The 27,419-nt window shown below is 40.4% G+C and overlaps 1 protein-coding gene across 1 annotated transcript; it reads left to right on the top strand.

The window, feature by feature from the left end:
* Positions 1-27,419, top strand: LOC139118866 (G-protein coupled receptor 54-like). Its single transcript, XM_070682384.1, has 3 exons — positions 1-419; positions 3,969-4,104; positions 26,530-27,419. Exons 1-3 carry the CDS (start codon positions 120-122, stop codon positions 27,153-27,155), a joined length of 1,062 nt encoding a protein of 353 aa, XP_070538485.1. The 5' UTR covers positions 1-119; the 3' UTR covers positions 27,156-27,419.

Here is a 27,419-nt window from a genome sequence, read left to right as displayed (position 1 = left end):
TAATCACCATGCTCGTATAAAAGAGAAATCACACTGAGGGCGATTGCCACTTTTCGTTTGGTTGCTTGCCGGGATATTTACTACCCACTGGATTGCATGGTTGGGAACGGAGTGTAGAGATGGAATATACGGGCAATGTCACGGGCACTGCGGTCAACTACGACTACAGGGATCCCGTAGCCGCGGCCGTGGTCGGAGTCCTGACCGTCGTCGGAATGTTCGGCAACGCTTTGGTCGTGTACATCGTGGCCAGATACCGCGACATGCACAACATAACGAATATCTACGTGTCCAACCTGGCGAAAACCGACATTTGCTTCTTGGTGTGCTGTGCCGTGCCCGCCGCATTGCAGCTCGCGGACGGCGGCGTCTGGACGCTGGGCGACTTCATGTGTCGATTTGCCGTGTACATGCAAAGCGTGAGTACATTTCTGTGTTCTTCACAAACTTCACAAACGCTGAAGTTCAAAGCCCCAACGATATAAAGCCATAATCTGAACTGACGGGACGGTGCAACAGCCCGCACAAACAAAGGTGAACAATGCACCCGTTTGATTCGAGACAAATATCGCCACACTTCCAATACATGTTCTTATTCGACTATACCAAACAGCTTTTTCAGAAATTAATGTTCGTGAGAGCGAAAACGCCACAGTTCTTCTCCGATGCGAAAACATCCCTCATTAAATTTCTGTTCGTTTGAATAATAACCACTTTATCATTTTCACCTAATTTCCGCCTTTATCATCTGTCTGATCATTAAACCTTTCAAATATACTATTTCAGTGCGGTACAGGTAATTAGATATTTTAAGATTGTTCTTTAATATTAGTTTTGTGATTCATTTGTAATTTACACCAAATATTATTGACAACACCAAATGTGTGGGCTCTCGTGTCAAAACAAATCGTGATACGGATTAACGTGCGCGGAGAACGTGCATTTTCACAGGTAGGTCGTCTGTTGTGGTCTGTGAACTGCGTATAGTAGCCTAATCCCATATCATTTATAAATTTCAGAAGAGCATTAAGGTAGTGTGCACCTCGAAAGTGAAAGACTTAAACTTTAGCTCAAACTTTCCTTATCTTTCATCCATTCTCTTTCAAAATCAAGAATAAAAATCTGGGGTCACCGTGCAAATTTTGATACAAGAGAAACAAATTACCCAAGATTTACGGATATTTTAAATTTAAAATGGCCGCCATCCATGTGTTAACTCTATGAAGAAAAGTAAAATTTTCGAATTTCAAAACACTAAGTCGATGGAAAGTTTTCTTACACCAAGAGCTTTAAAATGAACCCCCACAAGTGGTATATCAGAAAAAATTGTAAAAGTTTGAGAGTCCGAATATCTGTCCCCGAGGTGCGTTCTACCTTAAGATAGTATGCGCCTCGAAAGTAAAAGCCTTAAAATTTCGCTCAAATTTTCCTCGAGGATTCTCTTAACCATTCACTTTCAAAATCAAGAATAACAATAGGGTCACCGAGCAACTTTTGATACTAGAGAAACAAATCACCCAAAATTTACCGATATTTGAAATTCAAAATGGCCGCCATCCCTGTGTTAACTCTATGGAGAAAAATAAAATTTTCGATGTGTGTGAAAGTTTTTCTTACTCAAAGAGCTTCAAAATGAACCGCCACAAGTGGTAGATTAGAAAAGAAATGACAAAGTTCAAGAGTCCAAATATCTGTCCCCGAGGTGCACACCTGGAAACATGAACATGAACTTGATAGAGCTTTTCAGAACGATTCTTCCAATGGGATTTGAAGGGCCCTATGATTGCCTTCATAAATATAATCGATCGAATGATATAGATATTGATACCACGCTGCTCGGTGACTTGCGTGTTCCAACATGAAATGGCTTTATGATACGGCTGTAAAAAACATGTCCGTAAAATTGCCATGGAGATTATAGAGTCATCAATACATACGAAGTGAAATCACCAAGCCTGTAATCAAATTCTCTTGAAATATTTTCTCTTTTCTATCCACGACAATAACTTTGATAAGAGCTTTGATGAGGGTTTTACAACAAGATGTTCGTGTCCAGCTATGTGGCGCCGCCGTTGAAAACAACCCATTGAGTTGCGAATTGAGATGGAGTAGAGTGTCATGGGCTCGAAATTGCCAGGACGTCTTTCAATGGATTGTATCACGGTAATATTTCAAGGGCACTGATATTTACCAATGGCCATGAAGGCAACGAACCTTCCACGACAGAATCTGCATCATAAACTTTCTATGTATACATTTTTCTTTTAAACACGTGATGCTATAAAAGGGCCAGTAATGCTAACTTTTGATGATTTTTTAGTTATTTTTATTTAGTAAGTCAGTTGCAAGTTCCAATTCTACTCTGAAAATAATGTTGAAACGCCCAATATTTAGCTTGCCAACATAGCGGCTATACGTGTAAAACGTACTGTTATTGTTTACATTTGAAATCTAGCCCGGACAAGAATTCACTTGTCAACGCTAACAACGCAACTTACACGTGTACAGGCTGAGTTGACAGGCTGTATTATTATTATTTATTATTATTATTTAATTCTTAACAAACGCACTACACATACGTCTCAGTGCATTGTACATACCATAAAGGACAAAAAATAGACAAAATTATCAAATAGTAAAACAACTCGGAATTGACTTAAAAAATGAAATGATGAATTAAAAATTAAAAAATGAGATAAAATATAGTGTCCAGTTCTACTCTGAAAATAATGTTGAAACGATGTTGAGATACAGGCTGTGTACTGTGTATCTCAACATGCTTTGGGCAGTCGAAGAAGGTATCATGAAAAATAGTGAAAAAAAACATTAAAAATTAGCATTACAGGCTCTTTATTAAGGTCAAATGTTTTAAAAGTGAAAAATCCAGAACAAAAAAAAGAATCCTAAGCCTCACGCGACCTTCGCTTCCCTACCGAAAAGGGTTTATTCTTCTGTTAGACTATGATACATTATAACCTGCAATACCCGCCAGACTATTCTCCTCGCGCCCAAACCTTAGTGTTCAGATCTCAGAAAGTTTTCAACAGTTGCCCTAATCGACGTTGGCGGAAAAAGAATGTCTTGAATAAACGTTCAGAGTTAGTGACATGGAAATTAATTATCCATGGAAATGCTGTACTCCACATCGAAACATCGCGCAAGAAATTCATCCTTCAAGGATTATCGTAAACGAGATTATCCAGGCCTGTCATCGTTGAGTCTGATTGAGTTTTTTGAAGACTGACAAGCCCTCAATGACGGCGATTGAAGTAGAAATGTTCTCTCAGCGAAAGTTTAAAAATTATTCAAGCGTGACTCTGGCTATTTCTCCAAGAAATTAACAAGCTCAGTTGTATCGTCGGAATTGAACAGACGCCGTTTATACGATATTAAGGCGATTGCCTATTGCTTTCTTGAGAAACTGAATACGACTTGGTTGTCATTTGCGGTGAAAATAAAGATGTCAACTACAAGCACACAAACATTTTCAAAGAAGAATCAGATTATCTATGCTTCGTTCCTCGATATTTCGTGTCTAGTATCTCGACTCCGTCTTTAGGCCTTCCTAAAGACGGAGCCGTGGAACTAGGCTACGATATTTCATGTTTGACACAAGACATAAAGTTTCATTGCTCGCTGCTACTAACCCATTTTTATAGCTTGTAACATCGGTTTGGTTCCACTAGTCTCCAGACTTGAATCCTACATAAAACAGCAGCAGGAGCCGAGTGGACACATGTTGTAAAACATCGATCAAAACCTGATGATGTCACAACTATATCGGCGGCACGACACGGCTGGACAACTAACTAACATCTGGTTGTAACATCTCATCTAATTAAAGATCTTATCGAAGTTCGTAGTTATCTTCATTGGAAAGAGGGGATGTTCCAAGGGTTGCGCAATACTAAGTGACGGAGAGCAAGATTCATTTCATTTGTACTGCTGTTGATTTCTATACCGTACAGGTCACCGTGCAGGCGACGTGCGGTACGCTTACTATCATGACGATGGACAGATGCTTCGTTATCTTTAATCCTTTGAAGGCGAGGATGTTGAGGACAAAGAGGAAAGTCTGGATAACCATTGTTGTGATTTGGATAAGTAAGTGATTGTCGAGTTTTTGAGATATCGCTCTTCTTTGGCCTTGTCTGTCTTCTTAGTAGCTGTTCGCCGTCTTATGTAACAAGATAAATTGTCTCTGTCTATGTATTAACTGTCTGTCTGTCTGTCTGTCTGTCTGTCTGTCTGTCTGTCTCTCTCTCTCTCTCAATCCATCTTTAAAACCCGTTAGCTATATCGTTTTGTTTATGCTAAATTGCCAAAACTAATACTACCAAATCTTCATTTTTTTCGTTATTGAGCCACTCTGTCTTTGAAAATGTCAATATTTAAATCCTTGGAGATGGATTCGGCCGATGGATTTTACGCTTTTAGTGTATAAGCTCGCGTTGGCCATCAGATTTGCAAGCCAAAGGTTGATCGTTAAAATCTAAGTTGTACGTTCGTCGCCATTGTTTGAAAAAACATCCGGTGGTGACACGTTGGTAAGCATACAAAATAAGTTGCTATTGATTTCAAACCATCCTATCGAGAAAGAAAAGTGGGGCTAATGTGCAGCATCTGGGAAGCTGTTATCCAGTTGGTTGGCTGCAACTTACACACAGTAGACTCTCTAAGTTGCTGTTCAGTTTTTACGGCCGGGGGGGGGCGGCAAAATCCAGGGGGGGGGTCATCATAATTTTGGAATCCGCAAAGGGGGGGGGGGGTCATCGCTTTTTCACTGGTAGGAAAGGGGGGTCACCACATTTTCAAAAACATAATACCAACAATAAAGTTCACTTTATGCCATGGCCATGATCGACCCTCTTTACCGTCGGGCCGCCTTTGGCGGCCCACTACAATAAATATACATTATGTATTACCCATGACCCTCTTAACGGGCAGACGCCTTTGGCGGCCCACTCCAATTAGGTTTACTTCATGCAATGGCCATGATTGACCCTCTTTACCGGCGGGCCGCCTGCGGCGGCCCACTACAATAAATTGACTTTATGTAATACCACACGGCAATCTTACCGTAAAATTCCCAATTGAAGCCGCGGCTTGTATTAGAAACATTTTTGAGGGACCCCTGGGATCACGCACTGAATAATGGTAATGGCCGCGCGCCTTCAGCGGCCCTGTCCAGTAAAGTCTACTTTATGCAATAGCCATGATTGACCCTCTTTACCGGCGTGCCACCTTTGGTGGCCCACTAGAATAAAGTTAACTTTACGTAAAGTAAAGTAAAGTAAGCCTTTATTGAAATCGTATCCCAGTTGGGATCTTGATCATAAAGTACAATAAAGGTTTTGCAAAAAAACAACAATGAAAGAGTATATGTAATATATATAAGATATAAATATCTATACATGAGGTCAACATATTAAAGGTTCATAAATAGTTTACTTTGTCTTTTTCATTTTGTCTTGTCTGAGTTTAAAACATGTATGTATGTACGTAATGGCCCATGACCCTCTTAACCAAAGGGCTGCCTTTGGCGAACCACTCCAATAAAGTTTACTTTATACAATGTCCATGGACATGAGTTGTCTATGGAAATGAAGTTAAAAATTGCCTTACAGTCGTCCTAATTAACAGACGTTTCAATGGATGTGGCTGAGAAGTTTGTGCACTGGCATCGAATAAAGTGCGCCGCGTACCGGAGTTCAAATCCAAACCATGCGGGTAAATTGACATATGGGTTTTGGTTATTTTTCGGGGGGGGGGGGGTCATCAATTTTTTCGTCTGACAAAGGGGGGTCATCTTTTTTTCACAAAAAAATGCAGGGGGGGTCTCTATTTTTTGAACACCGGCGACAAGATTTTGCCGGCCCTCCCCAGGCCGTAAAAACTGAACGCTCTCTAAGTTGCTGTGAATAGAGACAATTGACCAATCAGATATAACCTTCCGAGCCGGCTGCACATCAGCAGAAAGAGCGCGAAGAGATACAGCTAATGGGGGCTTTAATATAAACGTGGCGCTGAGCAAGATCATTTGAGTTCACCAAGCTGCCGCATCTCAACAATGACGGGAAAGCGAGCACAAATATTGATCTTGCAGGGCGGGAACTGGCAATAAAATTCATGTTTTGTTCCGTAAACGCAACATTTGCGAGAACGAATACAAAGACAATCCAATCAGGAGGTTTCATTCACCGTAAGCTTTGATACATTTGCCAGTAATTGATGTTCTGTCCGTCAAGTCACGCCCGCCGACCCCGTTTCTGCTCACAAAGCCAGTTAATCCAGTGTTTGAATTTCTACACTTTCTTTCGCTTCTCCTGAAATCGTGTCAAAATTCTCCCATCGTAGAACTTGTCGAATGACCAAACTGATGTTATCTTTGCTGGGTACACGTGTCGTGCTCTATTTAGTGCAAGATACGGACGGAGCAGATAAGTATAAATTTATGCAAATTAATTAATGAGCATTGTTTCGGTATTGAAATTTTATGCTAATGATTCTTTATCAATGTGGAATATTCATGTGCCGCGAATCGTGGATTATATTGTCGTGCTGGCAAGTACGTGCCATGTTACATACTTTACATTTGACACGCTTCAGGGAAAAGCATTAGAAAATGTACTACTTAGGCCCTAATGCCCGCCGCACACGAGAGAAATTAGCTGAGCAAAGTTTCATTCGAGGCTGTTTGCTCAGCTAGTTTACCCTCGTGTGCGGTCGATTTTTCGATTTTTGCGTTGAGCAAAATATCCAACCTGTTTGATATTTTTTGCCTCGCGAGGCAAAATGCTCACCTTGTGCGCCGGACAGTCATTTTACTCATGCCTTTACACTAAAGCGCATGCGTTACAATCACATGACGATAAAAAAATGGCCGCCCCAGTGATGTCGTCCAGTAGGAGGACAAATTGGTGGAACTTTGGTGCAATTATCCTGCGCTATATGATGTAAGGTCTGTTGACTTTAAAAACAGAGACGTAAAGTTCTCATCGAAGTGAAGCACAGCAGATAATAAAGTTCCAGAGGACAGCAAGCAAAGGTCCGCTCAGAGAAAAAAATCTTGCGACGGTACTGTCCACATTAGCACACAGTCCATGTAGCCGACAATGAGATGCAAATGATATGCGGTTAAGGTCTCCTCAACTAACTTTCAGCTGGTTCTTCACTTTCTACTATTTTTATAGTATTTTTTACAAAGGCACAGACTTATTCTACCTGCAACTTAAAACTGATAGTGATTTTTAGCTCATTCTTTACTATTTTTCATAGTTTGGTAGCCGGTAACAGACACTTCGTGTTCGTGTCGGCTACATGGACATTAGCTGTGGAAACGCAGCTATCTGTTGGCGGGGTTGCGTGCGTTGCTATACGGGTCGATCAACCCCGCCACGGATACGGGATACGCATGCGCTTTAGTGTAAAGGCGTGAGTAAAATGACTTTGTCCGGCGCACACGGTGAGCATATATCAAATATCAAACAGGTTGGATATTTTGCTCAACGCCTCGCGAGGACAAAAACTCACGAAAAATCGACCGCACACAAGGGTAAACTAGCTGAGCAAACAGCCTCGAATGAAACTTTGCTCAGCTAATTTCTCTCGTGTGCGGCGGGCATAATAAGTCTTATTTTCCAGCAGGGAAATAATAAAATATTAGCGGAAACACACAGCAGTTGTCCCCTTAATGCAGTAATGTGGATACATATTTCCGTTTCTATATTTTTTTTGCATTAGTGAAGATGAAGTTTATGTACTAAAGGCGCATGTCGCTTGCTATACGGTTGACGGCACATTTTAATATTTGGAGACATTATGCACTATAATCGATTCGTGATGGGTACCCCGCATGGGATAACTTCTTCCAGCTGGTCCTGTCAGTCAGGTGCTGTATGGTTACAGTAGGGGCTGGGTCGTTCGAGGTCAGTGAATGCTCTGCGTGTTGCCATATCGGTTCCCGGAGTCACCGCAAGCGCGTGATATCGACCACTGAGCGACAGTCAACCGGCGAACTTCGACCAGTCGAGGTATGCACGGTCTGTAAACCCGCGATTAACGGATATCATATTTACCGTAATCAGCGGCATGTTCATATCATAGCTTGGATCTCCCAAGCTTCATTTACGCGACAGAACGTGGTATCTGTAAAATTTAGCCGCCAAAATTAAGAATAGTAGTTTTATTTTTCAAAATACACATGCCTGGTTTCACGTCACTGCTTGAGAATATTGCATATAACTGTGTGTAGACTGCTACCTGCGCTAGCCTTAATGAGTTTGACAAAGTATAAGTTTTTAATATATGTTTACAATATAGGTGAGCAACTGTTAACATTGTTGTTAAGCTTAATTTTTGTGTAACTTTTTGTTTAATATTGCTCCATTATGATATTAAAATCAGCAACATTAATTTTTTTCACCACCCCCTAATGTAACCCAATTGTTTTTTTCAATTTCCACGTCAAATCGCCCGCCTCCCATCCAGAGGTGTTTGTGAAGCAGGGGGAGCCTATAAATACCTCCTATCTCCCTGAGCATTCATAATCCAACATGAGTGGCACATGGTAGCAGCGTCAACGAATGCTCCCGAAAATTTTGATCCTTCAAGAACCATGGTGTAAATTAAAGCACTGTCCCAACATATTACGTTTTATGAATACTTGTGGAATCACCTTGTTGGCGAAATTCTCTCATTTTTTCCATTTTAAGTTGCTTTTTGATGCCAAAACTGCTTCGATGCTGTGTTGAAGCGTCCAAAGAACAATTGATGAAAGCGTTCAAACAGCTGCCAATCACGAGGGGACGCGCAAAGGTGCAAACGATCAAACATTTGTTGTGTACATCGGATCGATTACGATGTCAACAATGAATAAACGATTCTTACTATCTACTGAGCAAAATGCTCGACCAACGGTTATATGGACAAAACCGGCGACATGCGGACCCATTTTGGACCGAGCACGAAAAACTACTTTTCTGACTACTTTCAGCCGAAATCAACTCGATTCCGATCTGTGCCTACACAAAAAAACTAAACCGCTCACAGAAGGCGAAAAATTGCTCTCGTGACTTCCAAAACCATTGTTTGCTGGCGATGCACAGTCAAAGGCAAATGCAGTGGCCGGCCATTGGATACGTTCATGCACCGTCCCTCCACCCACGTGGGTGGAGGGACGGTGGTTCATGCAACGATTATACAGGTGCCCATAAGCTACATTATTTCCTGTCGGGTCGGGGCGATGAAACTAAATCGCGATCCATTCATATCAGTTGGAGTTGTCCAAAAAGAGACACTTGCCATAGACTATAGCATCAAATGTTGACCGTTCAGACTGAAACACGATGAAAGGTCTGAAGATCGCCGTGATGTCGTTCTTCTCTGTACGTTTTTCTGAGCTTGTTTTTTACTACATTGCTCTAATATTATCTGACGTTTGTTTGAAATCTGTATCAACTTTTCTTTCCCAACCAGGGCACAACATTACCATTTTTACTTTCATAGTAACCTAGGATTCATTTAATTCGCTGATTAATAGACTCTTCTGTTCTTCCTCGATTGTCTGTTAATGACTTTACTGTCCCGATATCGATATTGCGTTCGCACTCACGTGTCTTGAAACTTACGTCATTCCCTGAAATAGTTTTCGGACAAACTCAAGACATTTGACAAGTCCTAACGAATAGTCGGCAAAATTTAGAGAAATTAGCAACAATAATTACATGTATGGTAATTTTACTGTCTTTAGCCTAAGCGGTTCGCTTGGCAGAAGCAGTATATAACGATCTGAGTTCCCATTTTTACCCTACAGTGTGAGTGTAGTATTCGAACAACTCAGATCATAATCTTACGCTGTTCCGAGTAGCCTGGGCATTTTTTATAATAAACAATAAAATTTAGCCTATCAAAATTACTCATTTTTACATTGCTTGGATATCGATATTTTTTCTATATTTTTTGACTTTTGATTTGAAGTCTTTTGATTCTCCATTGGCGGCAGCACATGTACGGTTACAACCGTCATGTGATCACCGGAGTGTGCTTGTAAAGTTGTCGGGAAGTTGTTCGGAAGAAAAGGCATTTTGTAGTTAGCGGCTGCAGCTCGGGATTTTTCAAGATAACAACCCATTATACATTTCCTACATCTTTGAAAGGGGGATTACGGTAATCTTTCCTGTGATGAAAATTTTGTGAACGTCTTTGCAATGTGTTTCCACGATGAGTGTAAACTGATTCTCTGTTAGTAATAAATAAAATAAATTTTTTACTATAACCCAAACGGTAAAATCGTCAGAAATGGTCCAGTGGCCGTGATAAAATAGACTCGGGAGCAAAAATCATTGCGAGGAAGATAGTAAGAAATTCACATTGCGATATTTGCTGTCGTATTTCTCAACAGGAATAACCCATTTTTACGCATTGTGAATAAGAAGAGCAAGGTGTTCGGCAGTCAATTGCTTCTATCATAATAATCTTGATCGCAGCTATTAGGCGAGAAGACAGCGGGCTCTTATAATCTTGCAAAATTATTGATATTAGGCCTATGTCTTTGTGTTGAAAATTTTCGATCGAAGGCAGCAGCAGCTCACTTCAACAGCCGTGGTATATTGGGAATCGTGTTTATCACTCGACGCAGAACTACCATGCTATCAACATTACGTTCTATACCAATGTACGCCCCTGAAAGTTATAGAGTCAGCTGTGGCATCGGCAGTTACACATTGGTCGTAATCTTTTCTTATTCTGCCCCGTCTTTTGTACCGTCTAGACATTTCAAAGCTAGAAATTTTTACCGTGACATATAACACAGTGACCTTGCACACTAATGATCATTCCACTGTTTCTGTTGGGGTTTGTTGGTTTTATGATTTGCCCCGTGGCCCCGGTAAAATCTTTTCCATAAGATACACAGTTGAATTTTTTAAAGGTAAATTTAGTACATTCCCAGTTTGTTGGGTAAGTTTGTCTAGAGTGAAAGGTTGAGTTGACACTGATAGAGAAGACGTCGGGCCGGCACAGTTGACTGAGTGAGGTTCGGTCGGTTTGGCGTTCAGTCCAGAAACCTGCAAAGTTCTGTATTATGATCGTTCGGCATTTGGGTGTTTTAACTCAATTTTTTTTGGACAAAGTAATTCAGTAATAATGTACGCCAGATTCCTTGTGTTGTTTTGCCACCGTCATACGCGTATACGGACGGCTTGAGATTAAAAACGGTAAAAATATTCAGTGCTCGTAAATGCGTGCAACGTTTATTTAGTGACTGTTTACGCAGTATAGTCATCAATACGACTAGGATTTGCCACCACGTAACGACTGTAATCCTGCATTAATAGTCCATACGAAAATTTGTGCTGAATCGAAGGAGGTAAAAATTACGGTAGGAAACGTCGGTCCATTTTCCGTCAAAGTTGTTGATCTGCAACATCTTCAATGTGCACAAACTACATGAGTGGCTATTATAGGTCTACACGTCCCACGTGCTTTCCACTGTTCATTACGAGCTATGTTCAAAGTGCGGAGTTATAGACATTGTTGAAGTACCGGGTACATTGATTGTGTTCGAAACCTCTACCTGTTTGCTCCTCGTGTTTTTGTGTCCCTAAAGTCGACTGGCTCTATGCTCTCTGTTGCGTACACACATAGCTGTCAGGATTAAGATTTTCTGGGTAAATAGATACACTCAATAGTTTATTCCGCCTCTGATGCAAAGATACACACTGTTTTACATGTGCCACTCCTAGGCCTGGGATCGATTGCCATACCTTTAACTGTCGAAACGCCTGTGGCTAATTTCCTGTAATGCACAGTGCATCATATTTCACCACTGTATCTCACTCAGTATTCTTCCTACGGTAGTTAATGCCACGAAAATCAAAGATTTAAACTTTTGCTCATATTTTCCTCAAGCAAATTTTCAACCATTCTCTTTCAAAATCAAGTGTAAAAGTCGGGGTCACCGTCGAAATTTTTTTACTAGAGAAACAAGTTACCCAATATTTACCCCCTCCCCTAATGGACGAAATGGACGAAAATGGACGAAAGCAAACCTTGCAAGAGATAATGGAGTGCAAAGTTTGCTGGAGTTCATTATGGGCTCAGAGGGGGTACATTATTGCTATTACTTTATAGTTTTGGCGATGCCAGTGTTTTTGAAGTAGAAAACATCTTGAGCCACAATGCTGGATAATCGAATGCATTATCAGGAATGATCTGAGGGTATGACGTCACAAAATTCACTGGTATTGACAAAGCTGTAATATAATTACCGATATTTGCCATTCAAAACGGCTGCTGTCGCTGTGTTATCACCATAGCGGAAAATGAAATTTCCAATTCTCACAAAACTAGGCCGGTGAAAACTTTACTCACTCCAAGCCTCAAAATAAGCCCCCAAAAGTGGAAGGCCAGAACAGAATTGTTAAAGTTTGAGAGTCCGGAAATCTGTGCGCATTCTAACTTAATCCAAATTTGTGCCTTTCTTCTCGCTTGCTCAAGTTTGAAAAACCAAGTGAGGCGATACATTAAATATGTTGTTTTTGGAACGCTCTTTGGATCGAAAACTACGTCAACAGTGGTACTTTACAGATCAATTGTATGTGTGATGTACGTCACTGAGTGATTCCCTTATTGAAATGGTGTATTTATCGCAAAGAAGACGGATTTCCAAGAATTAAAGGGCAACGTCATAAATTCAATGAAAGAATATAAATTAATACTCGACGTCCCCACCTCCCTTCCCGCTGGAAAAAAGTTAATCGGCTTATACTGAACGAATCTCTAGGTTTTGTTCATGTCAAATGAAGTTAATAATGGCCTATTCGGGGTTGAATGAAATATATATCTTTGACGCAAGGAACAAATTTTAATCATTTTAATCCTTTGTTATTTCAACGCATATGCTCAAAAATAGCTTCGAACAATTTTAAAGTTTCACCTTCCACGATATAGTAAAATGTCCCAAAGTGTGTATTTAAATGTTTGAAGATAATTCGAGGGAAACGTGTACATTGTGCAAGCTGAGGGATAATCTTGCTAAATTTCACAAGAACCTCATCCAAAGCGTCTTGTATGCCAAGAGGGTTTGGTCATTGGGGGATTGTCGAAAGAGGAGACGAGGGTCATGTGACAGGAGGGCTGAAGAGAGCCGGCGCAGTCAACATATTTGGGATGTTTTTCAAATAATAGCGAGAGGACAGTTACTAACTAGTACTGACGATATAAACCTTTACCTCCGATTTTTAAGTTTTGTCCAGAGTATACGCCATAGATAGTTTGGCTTTCAGCTGGGCACCTTCATATGACTTGCCGCTGCATGTGTTCGTCCCTTGAAAACCAATCAGATTAGGTGAAAGTATTGCGTAACAGAAGTGTATAAAATGCAATTCTCAGGTGTCGCGCGAAGGCCAACATCCTGCGTTTTAGTTGCGAAAACGCACCTACGTTTGAACAAACACTCATGTCCGCTGAATTTCAACCGAAAATACACTTTTGTCCTTTATCTTTAGAATATTTTTTCTTCCATTTTACATTGATTTGTTGAATTCAAATATTCCGGGTCACATCTCCCCTTTCCAAATTAAGGAGATTAAATATTTTTATCTGACATTGAATTTTTGACGTCGTGGGTAAGCGTTCATCTATGGTCAAATTTGCCATGGGAAAATGTAACAGAATCAGAGACAGACAGAGCATTTGGTAGCATCATTAACCCAAAAGGGTGCCCGCTTGAGGGAGCTGTGACCTGGGCAAGTTTCATTTGATCATGGGTCGTGACATCTGTAAGGCCAGCATCGGACAAAATGTGCTCAGCTGACAAAATCGTCCCATTTCACTGTAAACCTACTCGCTGTAGAAATTAAACCCCAGACGTAATCGTATCTCATGCACGCGAGAAAACGAACACGTGACGTCGAAACTCAATCATCCATAAATTTAACAAAGTTCTCAAAATTGCATTACAATTGTAAAAATCAGCAAAAGGAAGTGATTAAGGAAAATCATTCAACCTCTGATTTATTCACTGTCTGCCGTCCATACAGAGCGCCGCCTCTTGACTCCCGGCGCTCGACTGCTGTCTGGCAACATTGTAGTTTGAATGAAGTCAAATTGACAAACGTCTGTTTAGTAATTTTTCTCGCTGATAATAGAGAGCCTTTTGCGATTTCTTGTGGTTATTTTCCTATACCTGTGTTCGTGTGTGAAATTGCCAACTGTGGTACCTTCCGTACACACATCTGGTACGGCATCGCGACACGCTATTTCTCAGGTCATCCCGCGTGGTGTTTCAACGTGACAAAGTGCACAGGTATCAAGTAAAGAACCGACGGTGAAAAATTATGAAGAATCAGCAATTTGTTGTATCACGAGATGATGTCATTATAATACAATTACCGTTAGAGAAAATTAATTTGAATGGTTATAAAGGAGAAATGAAATTCATTCAGAAGAGGGACGATTATCAGAGAAATCAAGTCATAACTCGGGCTGAGTTCCCGTGCTGTAAATAAAGCCATCAATTTCAATTTTGTTTTGCGTGTGCGTCTAAAATTACACAAGTGTTACGGTCCCCTGGTACCTTCGATATCTGATAAGGACTAGACAACGTACGACTACTGTTCGTAACAGACAGGTTAATGCTATTCCCAGAGTGAAGGTGAAGGTAGTTGCGGCAGTATGTGTTAAAAAGTGTACATAAAGTTGCATTGAACGAGGTACGTATGATATATTCAACTTATTCAAAGAACGTACTTTGGCTTTGTTCAGTGCAACTCTTTATCCGTTTTGTTACTTAAAATATCTCAAGATCAGACGGCAACGGATAAAATCAATAGCAACAATACTAAACGAGAGGAAAGCTAATATTGAACATTAAGTCTACAACGAAGCGAGCGTAAAAATCGCTCTCCGAAAAGATGTTCGCGAGAGGTGGCTGTTTCACTTAGAAAATGATTCCCCAGAAAACGCGTAACATCATCAGAAGATGATAAAAGCGCGCAGAAAGTGATGACGTACCCATCCACATTCCGTTCACGTATGCAATCTTTATCTGTCTATACCTGCGGCAGAAAATTGCACAAGTATTTTGCGCAAAGTGTGACCGTTGATTTTGCACATTTAATGGACTGAAATGATTCCGTTGCAAGTTGTATTCTGTAATTTTATGGAAAAATCACGAACACTCGTGATAACCAACTACGTGACTCAATCTGCATCAATAGCGTTCAGCTTGGTAGATCACTATATAGTTTTATGCCCCTAAACTTGTAATCATCATCATCATCATCATCATCATCATCATCATCATCATCATCATCATCATAACTATATCATCGGCGGATATGATATGGCAAAATAACAAGAATAAACATTAATACATGTACACTACTAATGGGGATGCAGTCCTCGAATGGATGAAAAATGTTCGTGGTTTGAGTACCTATTGCATCTGAAATGGCCTGTGGATCTTTTACCCCTTTTAATGAAGTTAAAACTGATTGAACGCTTCGAGCCAGCGTGCGGGAGAAATGATTGTCGCTATAGCGCTAAAAAGCGTTTCCAGATTGATTCAATAGAACCAGCATGGGAATAAGGTTGTCTTTCATCAACTCGAGTTATTTTATGAGGTTTGTATCGACTGTATGTGTTTCAGGATTGACTTCCGCCAATAGCCTCCAATTGTGCACTGAATGTCATATCAGGCTAACATGATGAACACTACTTCACATGTAGATACATTTGATTTATTTTTGCACCAAGCACCTTGAAATCTCTTTCTATACTCAAAGCTCCAAAGCCGTAGCTTTTATATATCTTCCAGTATTTCTCTTTAAATGCAGTACAATTTTTTTGTAATACTTCAAAGACCATGTCAAGGATTCAGAGAGGAGAATTTGAATACTTACTTGTTTGGAGGAACTAAAAACAATACAAATATACTGTCAAGGATTAAGTCTGTTGTTCCATTCAGTATTCTAGCTGTTGTGTGCAGGGCCTTCTTTGACGCGGCGGTGCCATGAAACTCGCAGCTGACAAACTCCAAAGCAGATTGTCCCTTATTGTGAACAAAAGATAAGTGGAATGACAAATTTTTGACTTCACACATTGAAGGAGGTGCCAGTAGGACCATACTTGAAACAGTATTCACAAATCACTTACCTTACAATTACATGCTTTGAGTGTTTCAACATATGTTATGAGGTCTACGTGCGGGTTAGGCCTAACATCAAAAACTGTTGATATGTGGGAAATTAGTCGAGTCAAAGGTGAGGTAACTTTGCCGAGTGGCATCATAAATTAAATTTCTTGAACGATCGCTCAATTATTTTGCTATCAGGCCTTTCGCAATTTCTGCGAATTGCTTGCACCTTTACGTCTCTCTTCGCGTATTTTTCCGTTTAACTTCTCAATGTTTAAATGTGTAGCACTTCGTTAAGGTGAACAGGTCACTTTAAGGTAGTATGCGCCTCGAAAGTAAAAGCCTTAAACTTTGTTGAAACTTTCCTCAAGGAAAATTTCAACCATTCTCTTTCAAAATCAAGAATAAAAATCGGGATTTACAGTACAAAGTTTGGTAGTAGAGAAACAAATTACCCAAGATTTACCGATATCTGAAATTCAACATGGCCGCCATCCCTGTGTTAACTCTATAGAGAACAATAAAGTTTCGATTTTCGAAAAAAAAAAACTAAGACGGTGACGCTCTTCTTACACCAAAAGCTTTAAAATGAACCCCTACAAGTGGTAGATTAGAAAAGAATTGTAAAAGTTTGAGGGTCCAGATATCTGTCCTCGAGACGCATTCTACCTTAAAGCAAGTTTTTGATAGTTAAACAGCACTGTCTAGGGGAGGGACCATAGATCTATGGAAAAGGTCATATGTGTCGCACTGTGTGCATTATAAATATACTTGTGTACGGTCGCAAGCGCTGGCCAACATTCTCATCCAATCGAAAATTGATCAAGGTAGATTCTGAGGGCACATCTGAACTGTCCCTGAAAAGAAACAAACAGGTTGTTTCTATTTAAACAAGTATATTTTTTGGCATTGGCTTGATTAGTAACAGGGACGTGTGTTGATGCGTGTTGCTGATGACCTATACGCGCCGTCAGCTTCAGCAAGGCAGTTTGAACTCATTGATGAAGATGTCAACTAGCGATTTTTATTATTCTGAAAGAAATGCTTTCAAACAGCATGGTCACATAGAGGGTATCAGCAATAGAGAACCTCAGTCCACATCCGTCTCCTGTCTACATCGCTCGTGAACGCAACCCATGTGAAATTTAAACGACGGAGAAACATAGACAGAGTCGCAACGGGTATTGTTTATCCATGTTCGCCTCGCCTCAGGTTGCTCTCGCCGACCAGAGTGCCGACCATGCATCTTTTGGTAATTTTCGGATTTTCGCCAATTGTTAAGCGAAAGTATGTTCGGCAAAGTTTGTGTTGTTGTTGTCCTGTGGTGCTTAGCGGAATTGACGTGCTGGCGAAAAGCGGAGTGTTTTGAACTTCAGGAAAGTGAGTTTTATCGTTTTAAAATTCCTCTCATATTTTTATGAATATATAATGAGTGTGTTCGAACCAAATTTGAAAGTCTGTTATCGATATTGTCTGGTTTTACTCAATGGTTTACGGTCAGTCATACCGTCTTTTACACGTGCGTCAAGGAAGGACATGTTTATGAAACTGCTGGCGTGTTATGTTTTGATTGGCGTGAAGCAGTGTTTCTGGCCTGAGAGCTCACTAAGTAACTATGGTTGCTACGCGACTGGCAGTACGATGCCATCTCGTCGTATTTTTCGCATAATCTCGTGTAATTATCAACCACAAACAAAGCCTCCAAAAAGTTTAACACCTTTGAAGCTCATTTTAATATGATAAGCCAATAGTCTACCGAGACGACCACGGAACAAAAGGCATGCAGCGTTTCTAGTCTATACTATTTGTCTGTGAAATTTAAACGACGCCTTCAGTTAGCGCCCGACAATTCAAAGCGACAATCAATATAAATTCAACGAAGCGACAGTCAATAAATTCTTTGAGAAAACTACTGACGATAAGAATAAGAAGTGGCATTACGGCCTAGTGAATTTCAGTTTATGTTGCATTTTATTTGGGTGTCAAATTTCATTGTACATTTGGACTGAAATGGTACATTGTGTTATCCAAACCCTTTGAAATGCACTTCATGAGTAAAACGAAAACATGTCAAATAAATTGCTTTACTTTTACCATAATTCCGATAATATCCCTAGGTAATACTGGCCATGGCAACAGACCGTGACATCTCCGGCGTAATCTTTAACATGATTATTATTGAATAAGAATGTCATTCAGGGAGAGACAGTTTGGTTCCATTAAACGTAAAATCTATGTCTCTGTCTGTCTGTCTGTCTGTCTGTCTGTCTGTCTGTCTCTCTGTCTCTCTGTCTCTCAGTCTGTCTGTCTGTCTGTCTGTCTGTCTCTCTCTCTCTCTCTCTCTCTCTCTCTCTCTCTCTCTCTCTCTCTCTCTCTCTCTCTCTCTCTCTCTCTCTCTCTCTCTCTCTCTCTCTCCCCCTGTCTCTCAAATATCCACTCATGTACGATTGAGATTAAACTGCATTAATTGAATAATAACACTTTATTGACACAAGGTAGCATGGCCAAGATCACGACGACTTGTTGCCCGCCAAAGGCATGGTGCTCATGGCGGTAGTGATGGATGATACAGGAGACAAAGGCCAAAGTATCATCATTGCCGCCATGACAACAAGCCCGAGGGCATGCAACAAATCGTGATCTTGCCCGAAGTGTTCTGTGTTGGGATGCACCATTTCATATTCGGCAGGGGGGGGGGGGGGGGGGGGGGGCTGGAAGACTGGCTCTGGAGAAATTTTCCTCCCTGCTTGACCTGTAATTATTTTGTTCTACCAACAGTGTGAATTCTGGTATCTTTTTTTCCCACTTTCCCACTCAGAGGATTCTTTTTTTCGCTCGCACATGCGCGCTGAAATGCCAATATTGCTGTTCTGTTTGTTAAGGTGCTTTTGTTCATATGGCACGACAAAACTGAATAAGGAAAGAAATGTAAAGCAGCAAAAAGATTACATGGGAAACAGCATCTGCTTCAGATTGCTGGAAAGTTGGAAAGAAAATGGAAGCACCCTTTGCGACAGCAAGTTTACTAATGGAGACAAACATGAAGCCATCGAGGTCTCAATCTGCAAGAAAATCACTATTACCTTTAGTGATTAAGCTAAGTAATAGGCCAAAAGCATGTGGCACAAACCGACTAAGGAATTGAAAGACTGCAAACGCAGAGAGGTAGTTGAATACTGAAATGACGCGATTAATCAAATTACTTTGAGTGGTTAGGAAGGGTGTCCCTCTCCTGATACAGAAAATTTTGAATCTCACATATTAAAATAGTGTTATTTGGTGATCATTTTGAGTGTTTTAACAGTTTTTATGAATGCTCAAATATAGGATTACATATATATATATAATATATATATATATATATATATATTATATATATATATATATATATATATAACAAAATCTTAGAATTTGGATGGTCTCAACAAAACACAACTTATGGTTCTTACAGTGACAAGCTTTCGCCTTGTTCACAAGGCATCGTCAGGTCCAACTGATGAACAGAATCCAGGGGTAAAGTACAGCCAACGGGAAAGTACAGGTGTGAAAAAAAGGACAATAGGGTGTTAACGGAGTTCAATGTTATTAGTAGATGACAGGAACAATAATAAAATGAGATTGAACTGGGATAGTTGGAACTCGAACGTGTCAATTACACGGTTAGAGGTGTTTCTGTGTTTAGTCCATCGGGGAACAAAGTACGTAGTTTCTTGATCCAAAACGTTTCTCTGGCATCTAAGTTGACCGGGTCTTTGTTGGTTATTTGTTCGATCGCTACAACTGTGAAGTTATCTTCTGAGTGTCCAGGACTATTATAATGAGGTGCAACTAGTGGACTTGTACTGTATTGCTGTCTTCTGATACAGCTACGATGACCACTGATACGCTGTTTGAGGATATTAGTTGTCTGTCCGACGTACATTTGTTTACATTTGCTACAAATTATGCAATAAACTACCCATGATGACTTGCAGGTGAGATCGCCTCTGATGTTGAAGTGTTCTCCTGTAGAAGTGCTGGTGATGGTGTCCGTGGTCAACATGAATTTGCAATTGACATATCGCGTAGCGTTGCATGGATGGGACGTGTTTAATCGATGACTTACTTTCTGTTTGTTGTGTACAAGGATATCACGTAGGTTTCTACATCGTCTGTACGAAATCAATGGAATTGTAGGCATGGCGTCCTTCATAGTATCTGACTGCATGAGTATATGATGATGATCGGAGACTATCTTTTTAACATCGGGACCTAATGGATTGTAATTGGTGACATATGTCAGTCTTGTTTCTGGTGATTTGGTTTTATACTGCAGTAAGTCTCTGCGATTAAGTGTGCGAACTTTGTTAATTATTGGGGCGATGTGCTTCCTCTTGTATCCAGATTTAACGAGATTACTGGCGAATGTGTCAAGTCGATGTTCCATCCAAGTATCTAACGAACATATCCGGCGGATACGGATAGCTCCACTATACGGTACTGAGCGGAATATGTGGGGTGGGTGACATGAGGTCGGGGAGATGTAGGATCCAGAATCTGTTGGTTTGTGTGTAGGTCAGTTTCTAGTCTATCCCTGTGTCGTATGATGTTTACATCAAGGAATGTTCTGCTAGATTTGCTATATTCAACATCGAACTTGATTGTAGGATGGACACTGTTGATATGTTGTATATATTGTTGTAATTCGACTTCGGTGATAGTAAATAGATCAATTAAGTCATCAACAAATCTTCTGTGCCAAAGGGAATGAACTGATATACTGAGTAGTAATGACTTACGAAACCAAGTCATGTAGATATTGGCATACTTGACAGCAAATGGGATCCCCATTGCGGTGCCTGTAACTTGACGAAAATGCCCATCCTTAAACGAAAAATGGTTATTTGTCAAGATAAACTGAACAAGTTTTATAATGTCTTCAATTTGTGTCATGGTGTATCGTGAATGAAGGCGTAGAGCAGTTTCCATGGCGACGAGCCCTTCTTGGTGTGGTATGTTGGTATAGAGACTGCGTACATCCATGGTAACAAGTAGTAAATCTCTCGGAAGTGGGGCATGTGTATTGTTAAAGTGGTTAAGATGGGCAAGAAATTCTGTGGAATCTTGCACAAGTTCGCCCCTGCAGTAATCTGCTTCTGTGGCTGTTAGGATGAAGTCCAACCAAAGAGCAGCTGGTCTACATGGACTATTTATATGGCTACAAATCGGTCTACCCGGTGGTATAACATGATTATCAAGTTGTTCTTGCGACAGCTTATGAATTTTCGGTAGAATGTAGAAGTATGCTTCCTCCGAATCGTTGATTTTGCACAAGGCATCGAATGTGGCTTCATCAATGACGTCAAGACGATAAAGAATGTTACAGTGTTCTTTCAATGATTTGATGACGGACACAGTGACATCTGAATCTTCTCTTTCATAAAAATTCGTATCATTTAGTTGTCTTCGGCATTCTTTATCGTAGTCTGTTTTATTAAGTACAACCAGAGCTCCTCCTTTGTCGGCTTTGGTGATAACTATGTTTTCATTATCTTTGAGTTCATTAAGCGCGGCGCGTTCTTGTAGTGTCAAATTGTCGACGGTGGAGTTGAAACGGGGTGGTTGATAAGCGTACACTTCGTTCAATATTTAGAACAGTAGACATCAACAGATTTATCAATACCAGGTTTAGGTGTCCACTTCTTCGTAGGTTTATATTGTTTTAGCACATCTGGCGTTGTATCAGTGTTGTAGATGTCATCAGATTGTCGTGAGAAGTAGTGTAGAAGTCGCACTTTTCTGGTGTATGTCGCACAATCGTATACCATTCCCTTCGTATCGAGGGACTTGGGTTTCGGGCAGAAGCCCAGTCCACGGCCTAATAGATGTGTAGCGCTTTCATCCAGTTGTTTGTCACTGAGGTTGACTACCAGTCCGTTTGACCGACTTGAATGACGAATCTTGAGGTTCCTACGGTAGCGACGGTGTGCGTTAATTTTACGAGTGTTTTTGTCGAATCGACGTTGTGTCTTACCACTGTCACAGTTTGTGATGGATCTTGCATCGGCAATGTTGTTCTCATCACATTGAGTAGGTAGTATCTTGAGTAATTTTGCCTGGTGACACCTTTTCATGTTTTCGTCAGTTTTTGTGATTTGCTGTTGAATTCGTCTGTTCAACCGTCTAAATAAACGGTCATTAGTTTGATTTTTGAGACGGTCGTTTAGATATTGTATTTTATCCGGAAGTTGAGTTTCAGTTAAAGTCTTGTAATGGCTTATGAGACGATTCTGAATCTGTCTTGCTGTTTCTTCGATGATACTTGTACACTCATTTTGTAGGTTGGTATCAGCTACCGGTGGCTTGTATTTCCATACGAGTGATCTGGGAAAACTGTTTGATTGTTTACATGACTGTAGAAACTTGGTATGGTTTTTGAATCTGGTAAGTTTGTCTGATGCTTTCCTGAGGGCACTAAATGTTTTCTGGAAGCCGTTCATGGTGGTGACAGTAAAAAACGGATCTGAAGATTCACAGGGGCACCACGTCACAAGGACACAAGATAATATAGCACAACAATGTGTACGGGCCACCAACGTTTGTTACTCACCACCAGATGTCGGTTGTGTCAATGTCTGATCAATGATCCACAGAGCCTAATCCAACATAGTAAATGTAAAACAAAACCTTAGAATTTGGATGGTCTCAACAAAACACAACTTATGGTTCTTACAGTGACAAGCTTTCGCCTTGTTCACAAGGCATCGTCAGGTCCAACTGATGAACAGAATCCAGGGGTAAAGTACAGCCAACGGGAAAGTACAGGTGTGAAAAAAAGGACAATAGGGTGTTAACGGAGTTCAATGTTATGAGCAGATGACAGGAACAATAATAAAATGAGATTGAACTGGGATAGTTGGAACTCGAACGTGTCAATTACACGGTTAGAGGTGTTTCTGTGTTTAGTCCATCGGGGAACAAAGTACGTAGTTTCTTGATCCAAAACGTTTCTCTGGCATCTAAGTTGACCGGGTCTTTGTTGGTTATTTGTTCGATCGCTACAACTGTGAAGTTATCTTCTGAGTGTCCAGGACTATTATAATGAGGTGCAACTAGTGGACTTGTACTGTATTGCTGTCTTCTGATACAGCTACGATGACCACTGATACGCTGTTTGAGGATATTAGTTGTCTGTCCGACGTACATTTGTTTACATTTGCTACAAATTATGCAATAAACTACCCATGATGACTTGCAGGTGAGATCGCCTCTGATGTTGAAGTGTTCTCCTGTAGAAGTGCTGGTGATGGTGTCCGTGGTCAACATGAATTTGCAATTGACATATCGCGTAGCGTTGCATGGATGGGACGTGTTTAATCGATGACTTACTTTCTGTTTGTTGTGTACAAGGATATCACGTAGGTTTCTACATCGTCTGTACGAAATCAATGGAATTGTAGGCATGGCGTCCTTCATAGTATCTGACTGCATGAGTATATGATGATGAGCGGAGACTATCTTTTTAACATCGGGACCTAATGGATTGTAATTGGTGACATATGTCAGTCTTGTTTCTGGTGATTTGGTTTTATACTGCAGTAAGTCTCTGCGATTAAGTTTGCGAACTTTGTTATATATATATATATATATATATATATATATATATATATATATATATATATATATATATATATATATATATATATATATATTATGTGTATGTATGTATGTATGTATGTATGTATGTATGTATGTATGTATGTATGTATGTATGTATGTATATGTGTGTGTGTGTGTGTACGTATACGATCCCATGGTATCATAGGGAACAGATGAAAGGACCCTGGGGTTGGGAGGAGGTTTTTTGTGCAACGGTTTACCTTATTTGATTTTATTAATCTTGACTGTGATATTTCAAATAAAGAGTTTAACTCTACACCGTCTGACTGCTTTATATATTACCGACAAGTCCTTATCTCCTCTCCAACTTTTGTATACACCACTGTAATTGCTACGAAAACATTGCCAACTTGCTAATCCGCTGTCCGTATCAGCGGATTAAGTGATTGAGTCAACACCACAGCCGTCCCACTCGCATTAAAAAGTCCCCTTATTTGATTTTATCAATTTTGACTGTGATATTTCAAATAAAGAGTTCAACTCCACACTGTCTGACTGCTTTATTGTCACCGACAAGTCCTTATCTCCTCTCTAACTTTTGTATACACCACTATAATTGCTCCGAAAACATTGCCAACTTGCTAATCCGCTGTCCGTATCAGCGGATTAAGTGATTGAGTCAACACCACAGCCGTCCCACACGCAAATAAGTGTGGGACGGCTGTGGTGTTGACTCAATCACTTAATCCGCTGATACGGACAGCGGATTAGCAAGTTGGCAATGTTTTCGGAGCAATTCCTACAGTGGTGTATACACAAGTTGGAGAGGAGATAAGGACTTGTCGGTAATATATAAAGCAATCAGACGGTAGAGTTGAACTCTTTATTTGAAATACCACAGTCAAAATTAATAAAATCAAATAAAGTAAATCGTTGCACAAAAAACCTCCTCCCCACCCCAGGGTCCTTTCATCTGTTCCCTATGATGGTATTTGACGAGTATAAACCGTAAAAGCACAGCTAATAATGTCAAAAACTGCCATATGTTAACTACCATAATCATGAAAATCACGTTTTATTTATAAATCTGTGACAGGAAGGAAAATAGTAGAATAAATGAGAACAAAAATATCCTGTCATTTTTTCTTTTTTTAAAATATGTCAATGTATCAATGTTTTTGTGAAATATTAGTGCATGTTTCTTTCTTATACTACATTCTTAAAAAGAAAACAGAAAAAGAATAAGGAATTCATGCTTGTCATTGGAACTGCAGATTTCATAATGATTAGTGCACTTTGCAAAACAGACTTTCAATTTGCGAACATATCTCTTATATATCTGATGTATTATAATTACGCGCCCGATGGGCGCACCGAAAAGTGGAATGATGCAATTCGTTGGTGATACGATGCATTTAAGGCATGTATGAACCCGTGTTGTAAAAACACGCACGAATGCCTCTATCACACCTTGGCAACGTGTCTTTCGCTCCTTGCAGTTGCCAAGGCTTGTGATTCATTTATACGCCATCCGGAGATCCTAATCAACTTCTTGTTATCGGTTGGAGATCTTAAGTGAGTCACCTTTCGCTCTTCCATACAGTTTTGTCGAAAGTTCCATAAAGCAATATCTCAAGCCGAATTTAGTTTTCGTTCTGTGTCCTGTTTTATGAGTTTTACATGCTGAGTCGAATCAACAGAGCGTGTCTCCACGTAGATTGCGTTCCATTTATAAGTACTTTACCCGTCGACGTGTTTCATATTATTTCTGTTTTGTTGTACAAGGAATGCACCATTATGTCTTAGGAGGGGTTGGTCAGGATGCAGACATGCAATATTTTTGCTGTCTAAACTTGTACAAATTATTTTTTCAGATTGTGAGTCGCATGCTAGCTATTTTCGCCGATGTAGACACTATCGGCCGAACAAGTGAACATTTCATTTGCAACAACTTGCATGTACAATTTAGATATGTTGGTTAGCGTATTATCTCGCGCAACATTCACTGCTGCCGTGAGACATTTTTTACAAACTTAGTTGTTGTTGTTTTCTTTTGCGCCTTTCCTCAACGTTACTGCTCATGTTTGGATCCCCTAACCCCTCACTTTTTTACTTCAGCGGCAGTAGCAGAAGCGGCAATTTCGCTCGGTGCCATTTCCTGTTGAGCGTGATTTCCAAACGTCTTCGTCATAACATTCCTAACAGACACTTCTTTCCGCATGATATTAAGGTAGTATGAGCCTCGAAAGTGAACTTTTGCTCAAACTTTTCTCAAAGAATATTCAACCATTCTTTCAAAATCAAGAAGAAAAATTTTGGGGTCATCGTGCATATTTTGGTAGTAGAGAAACAAAATACCCAAGATTTACCGATATCTGAAAATCAGAATGGCCGCCATCCCTGTGTTAACTCTATGGAGAACAATAAAATTTTCGATTTTCGAAAAACTATAAGACAGTGAAAAGTTTACTTACACCAAGAGCTTTAAAATGTGGTAGATCAGTAAAGAATTGACAAAGTGTGTGTCCGAATATCTGTCCCGAGCGCATTCTACCTTAATGATAGAGCTGTGAAGTCATTGAATATTAGACCTATACTTTGCGACTTATTCTCAGCTTTCCTGTATTTAAGGCCTACCTTTGTCGACAATGGCCCGAAAGGAGTTTGTCGTTAATCGCAAATTTCAAACTTCATGCGTTTCAAATCTTCATTTGTCTGAAACCCTTTGGTGATACTGTCCCATGTTATGCATATTTTAACAAAATTAATGATTATCAAACTTTCTTTTCCAGTTTCGTTTGCGATGCATACGCCTGTCGTGATGTTTTACGGTGCCGCCTTCGATCCTTACTCAAATACTTCGGTTTGCACCTATTTCTTTGACGAACAGCGTGATATGAATATCTACACCGTGTACGAGGCGCTGGTGATGTATGCCATCCCGCTGATCATCATCATAGCCTGCAACGTCGCCATAGCGGTGAAGATCTGCACTATGGAGATGCCGGCCAAGTTGCGGAAGACTGCGGGCAAGGTTGGTGGTGGTGCGCCGGAACTCGACGGTCGCGCGATGTCAAAACCGGCACAGGAATCGGCGAGCCAGAAGGTACGCGTGACGGTGATTGTGTTCATAATAGTTATCTTCTTCGCCATATGCTGGGGACCAGTGCACGCGACAAGAATTTTTATGATCGTCAAGCAGCAGTACAACAACCTGTTGCTCTTTAAACTGTCCAAAATATCTCTGTGCCTTACCTACCTGAATTCCGCCCTCAATCCCGTGCTTTACGCATTCCTCGGGAAGAATTACCGCGCGCACGCAAAACACGTGTTCTGTTGCGCCAACTACTCGCAAAATAACTCGTCATACTCGCAAATATCAACCACAAGGAAGAGAATCTCAACTACCGTGATGTGACAGGTGCATGGGATACAAAGTTGCACACTGTCCCGCAAGGAGATATTACGTCAAACCATTATCCTATGAGAAAGCTGTCAGGTGTCCCACGGCCTTGTACCAGCAAACAAATGCCTGGTGGATGCGCTGAACGGAGTGACTGGCAGACAAATATTCCATGTCGGTGGTGACAGTTGTTCCCCACTACTTCGATTTCCTGACCATAATGACAACTGAAGGTACTGGGAGGTAAAGTACTCAACTCAGCACGCCACTTGTGAAACA

This window comes from Ptychodera flava, chromosome 19 (genome assembly GCF_041260155.1).
Source record: "Ptychodera flava strain L36383 chromosome 19, AS_Pfla_20210202, whole genome shotgun sequence".
In the NCBI taxonomy this organism is placed as follows: domain Eukaryota; kingdom Metazoa; phylum Hemichordata; class Enteropneusta; family Ptychoderidae; genus Ptychodera; species Ptychodera flava.
Note: the sequence above shows the minus strand (reverse complement) of the source record. Positions and strands in the feature narration are given on the sequence as shown.

What these genes read in the sequence shown, in the direction of transcription:
- LOC139118866 (XM_070682384.1), top strand. Translation starts at nt 120, where the DNA reads ATGGAATATACGGGCAATGTCACGGGCACTGCGGTCAACTACGACTAC. An exon ending in TTGCCGTGTACATGCAAAGC is followed by an intron (nt 420 to 3,968) that starts GTGAGTACATTT and finishes TATACCGTACAG; the next exon opens with GTCACCGTGCAGGCGACGTG. An exon ending in CATTGTTGTGATTTGGATAA is followed by an intron (nt 4,105 to 26,529) that starts GTAAGTGATTGT and finishes TTTCTTTTCCAG; the next exon opens with TTTCGTTTGCGATGCATACG.